The sequence below is a fragment of the Erythrolamprus reginae genome, chromosome 3, assembly GCF_031021105.1.
Source record: "Erythrolamprus reginae isolate rEryReg1 chromosome 3, rEryReg1.hap1, whole genome shotgun sequence".
NCBI lineage: Eukaryota > Metazoa > Chordata > Lepidosauria > Squamata > Dipsadidae > Erythrolamprus > Erythrolamprus reginae.
The window spans coordinates 200129180-200142589 of NC_091952.1; the positions used below are offsets into that span (position 1 = coordinate 200129180).

The 13410-nt window shown below is 39.6% G+C and overlaps 1 protein-coding gene across 2 annotated transcripts in view; it reads right to left on the reverse strand.

Moving 5' to 3' along the window:
• The window catches only part of EMILIN2 (elastin microfibril interfacer 2), a 42426-nt gene that overhangs the window by 4391 nt on the left and 24625 nt on the right, over positions 1-13410 (reverse strand). Inside the window, exons 5-7 of one of the 2 annotated variants that reach the window (XM_070747589.1) lie at positions 4755-5198; positions 2337-2372; positions 1589-1714 (exon numbers count right to left, since the gene is read on the reverse strand). In XM_070747589.1, coding sequence (XP_070603690.1) covers positions 1589-1714; positions 2337-2372; positions 4755-5198 — 606 coding nt within the window. Of the gene's footprint in view, positions 1-1588; positions 1718-2336; positions 2373-4754; positions 5199-13410 lie in introns of both variants that reach the window. The other variant, XM_070747588.1, reaches the window with a different exon arrangement.

Sequence of the window (13410 nt, forward strand, 5' to 3'; positions counted from 1 at the left end):
TGAAAGTTGAAAGATGATGTGCACTGATGATGTCACCTAGTTTGTCTAATGAAATGTCTGCAAGAAAACAAACAAGCTAAGAGAGCATCAAGGACCCTTAGAGATGTAGAGAGGAAAAAGACCACCCACCTAGTATATGGAACCCCAAGTCCTGAATAGTTCAGAACTAGTCATTCTGGCTACTCCAGAATTTAAAATTATAACCCTGACTTAATTTACAGGATTTATAGGCTCTATACTAACTTGGTTTGTTTATGCTTTGGACCCAGAAGAATTTAGGGCACTGAAATACCACCATATGTATCAATTGGATGAGACAAAAAGAAATCTCCCTACTGCACTGCTTTTCTTTAATTCAAATGAATTTCAGCGTGTCCGGGGGGGAAAGCATTTTGAAATTCCCTGATATTTCCCTGACATTTCCCTGGAACTTGCGATCTAGTTAAGGCACTGTCGTAGATGACGTCATACGACACAGCTACGTCATGGAGAAATATTGATAGCTGAGGAAGCAAGTTGTTGCCATAGTTATACTCATTTTTGCTTGACTCTGCCAGGCAGCGTGATCAGTTTTTTTTTTAACATGATTTTTCCCTGACTTAAACATTTTAATACAGTTTGTTTCCCCCCCCTGATTTATTCCGTTTTTTTCATGAATTCCCTGATAATTCCCGGATATGTCCCAATTCCCTGATAATTCCCTGATTTCCCTGTTTTCCAGGTTTACTGGACACCCTGGAATTTGTTTAAATCAAGCTACTGCTGCATTACTTGCTTGTGTTATATTATATATACCGTATCTTTTCGACTATAAGACACACTTCCCACCTCCCAAAGTGGGTGAAAATGTCTGCATCTGATAGAGGGAATATTGTGGAAGGGGGAGGAAGTTTGGTGTGGCACCAATCAGCCTGTCTATCACCCTCTATCGCCATGGCCCATTTGCTGCCGATTGGGTCGCGGAGAACTGGTTTGAGTGGCAGCTAATAGCTAACAGCCATTCCTTCTCTAAAACTAATGTGCGTCTGATAGTCCGTAGCGTCTTATAGTTCAAAAACTACGGCAAGAAAAATAATAGAAAATATACAGATTGAAGAAACTGAAGCAGTTGAAAGTCTGTACAATAAGTGATTGCATTCTAATAGCACAAATAAAATGAGAAACAGAAACGCAGAAAGTTATTTTTCCCCCAGGAAATATTTTTGTAAACCTGTCCAAGTTTGCTACTGGTCTTTTCCGTAGAGTAAAGTTATATCAATTTATGGAACAGCCACACCACCCTGCCCTTCAATCGGTAGCAGCCATTTGCAACAGAATAAACTCTATGTATAAGAATATAAAAAACTCTGGTCAGAACAGATAATGAGATGGTTCTCAGAGTCAACTGACAAGGACATCAAGTCAGATTCAGGCTGCAACTAGACTGCCTTCTTACTTTCTATTTTAGACTAACATTCAGAAAGATGGGAAAATATAAAGTATCATAAAATTAAATGTGAATCTTTAATCTGAATAACTGAGGTCTGCTGTTGTAATTTATTAACATTCTCAAGCAAGTTCTAAGTCACAGGCCCACCATGCCCCTTACCTGTGTTAGGGTTATAATAATTTCCATCATTTACAAGGACTTTGTTAAAATGTATCACACCCACATCATCAGGGAAAGGCTTCTTTGTGAGGCCAGCAGAGAAAGATATTGAAGAAGTAAAAGCTCCTACTAAATTAGAAGGAAAATATTTAATTTAAATGTGTAAGAAAAATATTAATGCCATACAAAGTGCTGAATTTGTCTTAAACCTATTTTTTATCCTTATTAGAAAGCCTATAACTTTATGCAAACTTTGGATATTACTGAAGTATTCTCAGGATCTTAGTTTTATTTTCTCTACCTTTTAAAAATCCTATTCGCCATATTCTGTATGTTTAAACTTTTGTTCACCATTTTATTTATATAGGACAAATACATTTTACTTATACAAAAAAAAAATCACATTTCTTTTTTTTTTCATTTATTATTTAGTAAGCAGCTGTGTCATATATCAATTTTCAGCATTACTCCCTGAACTACAGGATAAAAAAGAAAATTGCAAATTTTCTTTGTAAGCAAAAAGAAAACAATAAATAGCTATATATTTTTCTCATCACTTGCTTCCATTATCCTTAAGTACAGTATGAGATCATTTCATATTTTGAAATTATGTTAAGAGATGTATTTTCTGAACAATATTTCTCCAGATAATATTTCAAGAAATAATATTTATGGTATAAATTTCCAAATATCAACAAGTATAATGTAGAAATTAGCTTCAAGAAATTAACAGAAGTAATAGCATTACCTTGTGGAGGTGGAGATTTTGGTGGGTTTGGATAACCTATAAGAACATATAAGGAAACATATTTAAAAACAATTATTCTCATATCTCTGTCCTTTTTTATTAGTGCATTTTGGTTAGTGGTCTTTTCAAACTCAGTGATTTGAGAACTGCTATCCGAAATGAAGAATTTGGATAACAGTAACAAGAACTTCCCCTTTTGCTCTAGAGAGGCATTAACTTTGGCAACTTTAAGGCTGGCGGACTTCAGCTCCCCAAATTCTCCACCCAGCCATTAAAGTTGCCAAGGTTGGATATTCTTGCTCTAAACTGATTTCTGAGGGAAGACATGGGTGGAAGACAGAGTAGGAAAAGTTCTATTGTTTATCAGCAAAACAACAATTAAGGATATAGTTAGCAGCTACTATCTTAAGAACTCCCACTATAATTCCAAGAGAAACGGATGCTGAACTGTTGGAGAAATTTCCAAGGAGGGTTGACTTCTGAGTACTGAATTTCAAGTCTGGTCATTTTGTTAATGAAGTCGGATAATAATATTTGATACTCTGTGAAAGCTAGTTAAATTTGGCATTACAACCCTGCAAAAAAGTCATTTATGCAATAAGGGACTACAGCAGTTGTGGGTTCTAAAACTCTTTGCTATCAGTTTGCACTCGCGTGGGCAACACTTCTTCACATGTGCAAAAGTGTCCCAGCTGGGTGGGCAGGCAGAGCCACCCACCGCTACTGGTTCTTAGAAGCAGGCCGAACCGGGAGCAGCTCCCCACTGGACTATAGTGACAATCTTCTCTGATAGTGAACTTACTTACTTACTTACTTACTTACTTACTTACTTACTTACTTACTTATTAGATTTGTATGCCACCCCTCTCCGAAGACTCGGGGCAGCTAGCAACAATATAAAAAGACAATGCAAACAAATCTAATATTAAAAATAATCTAAAAACCCCCACTTTAAAGAACCACTCATACATACAAGCATACCATGTATAAATTCTATAAGCCTAGGGGAAAGGGAAATTTCAACTCCCCCATGCCTGATGACAGAGGTGGGTTTTAAGGAGCTTGCGAAAGGCAAGGAGGGTGGGGGCAACTCTGATATCTAGGGGGAGTTGGTTCCAGAGGGTCGGAGCCACCACAGAGAAGGCTCTTCTCCTGGGTCCCGCCAAACGACATTGGTTAGTTGACGGGACCCGGAGAAGGCCAACTCTGTGGGACCTAACTGGTTGCTGGGATTCGTGCAGCAGAAGGCGGTCCCGGAGATATTCTGGTCCGATGCCATGAAGGGCTTTATAGGTCATAACCAACACTTTGAATTGTGACCGGAAATTGATCGGCAACCAATGCAGACTGCGGAGTGTTGGTGTAACATGGACATACCTTGGGAAGCCCATGATTGCTCTCGCAGCTGCATTCTGCACGATCTGAAGTTTCAGAACACTTCTCAAAGGTAGCCCCATGTAGGGAGCACTATAGTAGTTGAACCTCGAGGTGATGAGGGCATGAGTGACTGTGAACAGTGAGTCCCGGTCCAGATAGGGCCGCAACTGGTGCACCAGGTGAACCTGGGCAAACGTCCCCCTCGCCACAGCTGAAAGATGTTTCTCTAATGTGAGCTTAGCAGTTAAAGCTTACAGAACTGGGCTCCCAAATGATTATTAGAAAACTAAAGGGAGGATATAAGTGTCCTTAAGGATATTGAGATTTTGATATACAATAACCCCTCACTACTTTGCAGTTCATCTTTCACAGATTCGCTACTTCACAGGCTTTCAAAGGGGGCTTAAATCCATTAAAAATACATAAAATTCTTCTGCAGTACTACTGTACTCTATTAAAGAAACTGGTAGAATATCACATGTAGTTCCAGCTGAGAAACATTATAGAATGACTATTTAATGCAAAGGGTGGGTTTTAAAAGTCCAAATACTCGTGAAATACATAAAATATATATTTCCTCTACTTCACGGAAATTCGTTTTTCACAGGTGGTCATGGAACGCATTCCCCGTGAAAAATGAGGGATTACTGTATATTCAAAGACAAATTCTTTAAAATAATAAGGTAAATTTCTCCAAAATATCATAATGAGGACTGAGCTATGGAATGTAAAAATAATTTGATATATAGCAAAAGAAAAAAGAATGCAAAGCGAGCTGGCTGAAAACCTGAATAAAAGCACTTATACTGGGAAGCTTAGTCATATTACACACACATATCAAATCAAATGTAAGTATAGTTTCACATTTAATCTGTTTTTATGATGATATTGTTCATGTTTATCTCTGCCTAATCAACACTGATGACATTCAATGCATTTTTTAAATATATAGTATCTAAATACTAAATTACAACGAGTATGAACTTGATTTCATCAGTGACTTGAAAACAACTGCAGAGTTAAAAATGCTGATTTCCTCACCTGGTGCGCCTGCGTATCCTTCAGATATAATCATGTTATTCTGGCCGTCCTGCCCATTTATTCTTTTTGGCAGTCCTTTTCTTGACCTTAGACGAGTACCAGGAGGGCCTGCCTGTCCAGCTTCCACCAATAACCCACTTGATCCAGGCAAAAAAGAAAACCCTGGTTTTGATGGCTCCGTCAAGATTCTGGAATCTGTTGACCGAAGAGGTATCCCTTGCAGTGGGGGCTGTATAATTATTTGTGGACGTGATGGCTGCAGAGGTATTCTTAATTCTGGAATTTGTACTGATGTTTTGGGTTGTGATGGATGCAAACGTACCTCTGTTTGCGACTGTACAAGAATCCTTGGCTGAGATGACTGTAATGGTTTTGTTGGATCTGAATGTGGCTGAGGAATTTCTCCTTGCTGTTCCTTTGCTAACAGTACTGATGGTTTTTCATCTAAAGATATATAGAGAATAGAAAATCCTTCAGTTAGATACAATAATATATCAGAATTAACTATTTATGTCATCTGTAACATTAAAATTATAACACCAAAGTGCAATGTTGTTGATCATATGCTTCCTAACAGACAGGAAGCAGCAGGTGAAGCTAGGAAAAATCACATCAGATACATGTACAATTAGCACAGGTGACCCCCAAGGCTGTGTACTCTCACTACTTCTCTTCTCTCTATACACTAATGACTGTATCTCAAACGATCCATCTGTTAATCTACTGAAGTTTGCAGATGATACAACAGTGATCGGACACATTTGAGACAATGATGAATCCGCATACAGACGGGAGGTTGAACAACTATCTTTGTGGTGTGACCCGAACAATCTAGAACTGAACACACTCAAAACCGTAGAAATGGTGGTAGACTTTAGGAGAAATCCTTCCATCCTTCCACCTCTCACAATACTTGACAACACAGTATCAACAGTAGAGACCTTCAAATTTCTAGGTTCTATCATATTTCAAATGATATAATGGTCACCTAACATAAAAAACATCATCAAAAAAGTACAACAAATAATGTTCTTTCTGTGCAGATCAGGAAGCTCAAACTGCCCAAGGAGCTGCTGATACAGTTCTACAGAGGAATCATTGAGTCTGTCATCTGTATCTCTATAACTGTCTGGTTTGGTTCTGCAACCCAACAAGATCAACACAGACGTCAGAGGATAATCAGACCTGCAGAAAAAACAATTGCTGCCAACCTGCCTTCCATTGAGGACCTGTATACTGCATGAGTCAAAAAGAAAGCAGTGAAAATATTTATTGACCCTTCGCATCCTGGACACAAACTGTTTCAACTCCTACCCACAAAACGTCGCTACAGAACACTGCACACCAAGACAACTAGACACAAGAACAGGTTTTCCCCTAACGCCATCACTCTACTAAACAAATAATTCCCTCAACACTGTCAAACTTTCTACTAAGTCTGCACTTTTGTTTCTACTAGTTTTTTCTCATCATTCCTATCATCCTTTTCCTCCCACTTAGGACTGTATGACTGTAACTTGTTGCTTGTATCCTAATATTTTTATTAATATTGATTATTTCTTCATTGCTTATTGACCTCTATGACAATCATTAAGTGTTGTACCTCATGATTCTTGACAAATGTATCTTTTTCTTTTATGTATACTGAGAGCATATGCACCAAGGCAAATTCCTTGTGTGTCCAATCACACTTGGCCAATAAAGAATGCTATTCTATTTTGTTTTATACTGAAAGGATGACATCAAGCAACCCTTAGTTATTAATCAAGAGACCCAGATTTTTTTCAAAGGAGAAACCGGACACAAATAGTCCTTGGCTTATGACAACAACTGGGGTCACAATTTGTATCACTAGATGATACAGTTATAAAGCTTGATGCCACATGACCACACTAACATCAATCCTGGCAATCCTGGTTGCCATCATAATTCCAGGACCATGCTTGTCTTTATGCAAGAACATTCCATGACCATCATGTGGGAAAAGGCAGGAGTCCCAGGAATGGAGTATGAGAGCTAAGGGCAGATGCCAAGGAATGTGAGTGGGAAGATGGATGCTAAGGGCAAATGCTAGTTGAGTGGATGGATGGGTGCAAGTGAATGGAGGCATGGTAGGAGTGCAGGTGTAGGGAACTTGTCAATCACAAGATCATCCAGGTGCTTTACGGTTGGTGCATATTTTCACTTGCAACAAACAAAGTTAATATTGTACTATATGGAAATAAAATCAGGGGTAAAATCCAGCAAGTTCTGGAGAACTGGTAGTGGAAATTTTGAGCAGTTCGGACAACTGGCAGCCCCAGAGTGAGGTGGGAGTGGGGAATTTGCAATATACTTCCCCCAGAAGTGGGAAGAAAATGGGGATTTTGTAGTATCCTTCCCCTAGAGTGGGGTGGGAATGGAGATTTTGCAGTATCGTTCCACTGCCACACCCACCAAGCCACGCCCATAGAACCAGTAGTAAAAAAAATGGAAACCACTGAATAAAAAAATAAATAGCAGTCACATGATTTTTCATTTAACTATGTCATTTTACTTAATGACAGAAGTAGAAGTAAGGTTGCAAGTACAGTTTTGGTCATGTGAATTATTGTGCTGAGCAAGGACTACCTATACACTGTCCACTTGCTAACAATAAGGTATCTTTAGCAGAATGGTTCCTGAACTAGTCTTATAATCATCCATCAAATCTTCTCTCAGGACTGCAGGAACCTTCCTAAATAGCATTTGGGCAACGATCAAAAGTTCAGAAAGAGTATGAATGAGTAGTTCTACGGGAGAGTGGCAAAAATATGTATTACCACGTGATGGCAGAAATGAGTTAGTTTTCTGTATCTCTGCTGTAATCTACTGATGATCCAAATTTTGACAACCCAAATCTTGAAGATCTACCAACAATAAAGATGCATTAATTAAGGCAACCTATAGTTATAAATTATTTCCTCTTTAAATTACTGTTTATCCTGCCTCCATTTAAATGATTTTTTTAAAAGGAACAGACATCAAAGAAAATTTTATAGATCCGTGTCTCTCTGTTCTGTCTCTCTTGATTATATTTGCATTGGATTGAAGGACAACTTTTAGGTAGTAGTCCTACAGTTTCTCTAAGTTGTTCCAATCTTCACTATATACTTCCGTTGTACGCTTTGAAAGAGATACAAATTTAAAACTGCAAGTGCCTCTTTTGGGTTTAATACAACGATTGGAAATTAGTTCTTATTTGTTTAATATAAGAAAGGGATAGGCATGAGATGAGTTGCCATTTAATGTGCCAAGAAAAACAATCCATCCATGTTACTTTCAATCCGAGGAAAGGCATGATGTAATTCATAGCTGTGTACAAGAACAAGAGGTCAAGTCCTGCTTCCCCCAGTACAGTTTCTAAAAAGAAATACATAAGACTTATTGAAGTAGAGAGAAAAATCTCCCAGGGTCTAGAATAAAAGAAAGATGCATATTACTGGTAAGAGGATGGAAAGAGAAAAGACTCACGTGATGCCAAGAAAGAAAACTGAAGACAACTGAATTTTTAAAGTGATAAAAATATATTCTCTGGTTAGTATTAAATCATTTTTATGAATTTTTAAAATATATTTTCTTCATCAAGGGAGAAATAAGGAAATATATAAAAGGAACTGCACATTATTTTGTTCCAAGGAGGATTACAAAACACCACGAATAATATTTGGTAAGGCCTTACCAAATAAGCACATTATGCAGAAATGTAAAGATCAAATATTACATTTAGAGACTCAATGTAAACATATATTTATCTTGTTTACTGCCAAATAACATTGAAAAGCAGACAGATACCCGTCCATGCACTAAATGCTATTTTGGCCTTTTGGATGTCTGATACCGTTGCTTTATATCACACACAGCTCCATTGAAAGGTCAAATGATAAAGCAGTCACTATTTATAGGCAAAACCTTTGTTAATAATCTGAACAGGACAAAACGTATTTCAATCCATATTCATATCAACCTCATTCTTGTGTGTTGTTAAATTAGTGATGGTGAATCCTTTTTTGGCTCAGATGCCCAAGGGGTGTACAACGCGTGCGCCCACACCCATAATGCAATTCCATCCTTCCTGTGCATGTGCACAACTTCTGCAAAGCCCTTACCATGTATGCGTATAACTGCCACACTGCCCCCACCAAGCATACGGACAGGCATCACTGAAGCCCAGTAGGCCTGTTTTTTGCTGTCCCCAGGCTTCAGGAAAGCCTCCTAAAGCTTGGGGATGGCTGAGAAGGGGGCCAAAAATCAGCTGGACAGCATGCACATGTGCGCTGGAACTGATATAGGGCAACGCAAAGCTGTAAAGATCTGGCTTTTATGGCAGGCCTGGGCTGTTGACCAAATGAGATACCATCTGGATCCGGCCATGAGATATATTGTATGGCTTTTACTAGGGGTTTTGTAATTATTTTTTAATTTATTCTTCTAAATATTGTTTTTATTTGTTGTAAGCCTCCAAGAGTCCTTGAAGAGTTGGGCGGCATATAAATTATATAAATAAAACAATAAATAAACACGATAAATAAAACCACCTCCGTGTGCCACCTACGGCACTCATGCCATAGGTTCGTCATCACTGTGCTAAACAGTCTATAAACAAGCACACATCTCTGTGTAAAGCAGTATTTAGATACAAAATGTTTTGTTTTCACTGATGTTAATAGCTGTCATCCTTTGCCAATTAATGCAAAATAACATTGGCTAAACAATTAACATTTCCTTTTATAAAAAATATAGAAAAGCCTGATTTGTGACCCCAATTCTGAAATAAAACTTATCAACTATCAGGATATGGCACCTCATAAAGTGATTGATAATTTAAATGCAAGGTATTTGTTAGGAATTAAAAACTGAAATAATTCGATAAATCATACTTACATATTCGTCAATGTACTGTATGAACACAGCTTGTATAGAAGCTCTGAGCCTATTATAGATTCATACTGACAGAAATAAATATTAAGCTGCACTTGTTTTCCTAGGCAGGAAAATTATATTTATAGAGCTATTTTGTATATTTGTCTACAATGGGATTGAAGAAATAACCATATTTAACTATGTCTGTATTCTATATTTTGTAATATTGTTTAGTTGAAAACTAACATTATTTAATCATTCTCTTCTGATATATTTTGTATATTTCCATATACAAAACAGGCATCTGAGAGGGTCCGCAACTTGGGCGTCCTTCTCGATCCACAGCTCACATTAGAGAAACATCTTTCAGCTGTGGCGAGGGGGGCGTTTGCCCAGGTTCGCCTGGTGCACCAATTGCGGCCTTATTTGGACCGGGAGTCACTGCTCACAGTCACTCATGCCCTCATCACCTCGAGGCTCGACTACTGCAATGCTCTCTACATGGGGCTACCTTTGAAAAGTGTTCGGAAACTTCAGATCGTGCAGAAGGCAGCTGCGAGAGCAGTCATGGGCTTCCCCAAAAATGCCCATGTAACACCAACACTCCGCAGTCTGCATTGGTTGCCAATCAGTTTCCGGTCACAATTCAAAGTGTTGGTTATGACCTACAAAGCCCTTCATGGCACCGGACCAGATTATCTCAGGGACCGCCTTCTGCTGCACGAATCCCAGCGACCAGTTAGGTCCCACAGAGTGGTCCTTCTCCGGGTCCTGTCAACTAAACAATGTTGTTTGGCGGGACCCAGGAGAAGAGCCTTCTCTGTGGCGGCCCCGGCCCTTTGGAACCAACTCCCCCCAGAGATTAGAATTGCCCCCGCCCTCCTCGCCTTTCGTAAACTTCTTAAAACCCACCTCTGCCGTCAGGCATGGGGGAACTGAGATATTCTTTCCCCCTAGACCTTTACAATTTACGCATGGTATGTCTGTATGTATGTTGGTTTTTATAATAAGGTTTTTTTTAGTTATTTTAGTATTGGATTGGATTGTTACATGCTGTTTTTATCATTGTTGTTAGCCGCCCCGAGTCTGCGGAGAGGGGCGGCATACAAATCCAATAAATAAATAAATAAATAAAAATAAATAAATAAATAAATAAATCTATTGTATTGTGAATCCTTGCATAATAATTAATCCTATTTTAGTAGTTTCCATAGCAGTTTTGAGCAGATATTCCATTTTTATGGAAAATAAATTTACTCTCAACCTACATTTCCACATTTTGAGCAGATTTTGTCATTGTTAGGATGGTCTCCATAATCAGCTGAGTCATCTTTATGTGACCAAGCATCTCATTTCCTTAAATGGAAGTTTTGACTAAGCAACCAAATAAGGCTTTGGTCCATGTTTCGTACATACAGTCTATTCAACAATATTCATTAAACTGTCAACATATATTTAAGTTGAGTCATTGAAAATGTCCTTGGCTCCATTGTGCTTGAAGTAAATAAAATAAACTACTACATGAAATCAATATATTTTGCAGCGTAGAGAAAAGGACTGACAAGAAGTGATAGAAATTTTTTAATAAAGACAGCAAATAAAATTTAAAACATTGTACCCTCAGTTTTGAATAAGATAATAACTTCTGCTACGATATAAAAAGTATAGGTACTGTGTTTCTCTGAAAATAAGACCCAACCGGAAAATAAGCCCAGGCATGATGACCCTACCGGCAAAATAAGCCTCAGTTAAGATTGTGAGCTAAGCAGACACATTTAGTACCATATTTCCCCCAAATAAGACCTAAATGGAAAATAAGCTCTAATGAGTCTTATTTTCAGGGAAACATAGTAGATTGTCTGAAATACATTTTTAAAAAAAATATTGAGTGTATTATGTGGTGAGAGTCAGTTTGTTGCAGTGATTTAAAGCACTTGATTAGAAGACAGGACATCGAGTTCTAGTCCTGCCTTATTTTGTTTCCCTAATAAGACGTGTTTTGATAATAAGCCCAACAGGGCTTTTCAGGACATGTGTTGAAATAAGCCATCCCCCACAAAATAACCCCCCTTTGCCAACTACATATATGTCTCCCCTGCCCCATCTGCCACCCCAAGTTGTGGCCGAACATCTTACCAGAATCTGGCAGCTCGCCACTTCTTTTTCTTGGCTGACCTTTGCAGGGACACTCCTTGAAATATAAAGAAAACCTCTTGCAAATGCAAGCAATTAACAACTTGTCACATTCGCAAGAAGTTTTTCTTTACATTTCAAGGAATTTTTCCTTGTAAAGACCGGCTGAGAAACAGAAGAGATGAAGCTGCCAGATGCTGATAAAATGTTCAGGTGCAATTTGGGAGTGGCAGAGGCAGGGGATGGGGAGGAACAGACTGTGAAACACACATTTCCCATCATCTGGCTTCTCTCTGCCACTACTCTCTCTCGGTTGGTCTTTGCAGGGAAACTCCAATGTAAAGAAAAACTTCTGAATGAGCTGCCACTGGCTGGGAAAATGACATAAGTAATGGGCTCTCTTGCAGCGCCTCTTCTCTCTCTTCTTCCCCCGAGTGGCAGCTGTGTGTCCAGAGATCGGCAGGCCAGATGCACCACTGTCACTCAGGAGATGGAGGAGATAGAAACATAGAAACATAGAAGACTGACGGCAGAAAAAGACCTCATGGTCCATCTAGTCTGCCCTTATACTATTTCCTGTATTTTATCTTACAATGGATGGATATATGTTTATCCCAGGCATGTTTAAATTCAGTTACTGTGGATTTATCTACCACGTCTGCTGGAAGTTTGTTCCAAGGATCTACTACTCTTTCAGTAAAATAATATTTTCTCACGTTGCTTCTGATCTTCCCCCCAACTAACTTCAGATTGTGTCCCCTTGTTCTTGTGTTCACTTTCCTATTAAAAACACTTCCCTCCTGAATCTTATTTAACCCTTTAACCCTTATTTAACCCTTTTAGATATTGTGAGAGAGACCATTTCACATGTTGTTTTCTTCCCTGGCAGTGGTGGCTTGTTTGGCTTCCCGAATCTAGCTTGCCAATCTCGGCCGGTAAGAGAGAGTGCCAGATGGGGAGGGGTGGGCAGCAGAGAAACAAGACGTATGGAGCAAGGTGGGGCTCCTCTTGCCATCTCTTTTCCCCTGCTCGGGGCATGGCAAGAGCTAGAAGTCAGCTCTCCAAATCTGGCCAGCCAATCTCAGCTGGTGAGAGGAAGTGCCAGGTGGGGATGGTGGCGAGATGCAAGAAATCTTTCTCTCTTCCAAACTTCACCAGAAATGAGTCTTCTTGAGAGTCATCGTGCCTGAGCAGCCTCTTGGGGTGAAAGGTGAGAAAGATTTCTTGCATGCAGCCAAATTTCTTTGTCCTGGTGCTGTGTCTTACATGCACTCTCCCCACCACCATCCAAAACGTTCGTTCGCGGACTGCTTCTGCTGCTGCGCCCAGCTAGAAGTTTGGCCGTCAGCCCAGGTTTGGTCACCAGCTGCTTCTGCTTGGGAGGGATGCTTGAGGTGCTGCGGGTCTTGCCTCCACCGCCTACTGCCTGCCCAGCCCCCTGCAGGCCAAGCTCAGCTGCAGGCAGAAAGCACTGGCCATGGCCAGGCAGCTGAGCTACCTCTGTCAGGGCTGCCCAGTGTCTTACTGCCAAGCGCTTGGAAAGAATAAGCAGGGCCTGCAGGGGGGAGTGCAGGCAAGGGTCCTGTGAGGCTCCCCTCCCCAGGAAGAGTCAGGCTCAATCGCCATCCTGTCTGGTGAATCC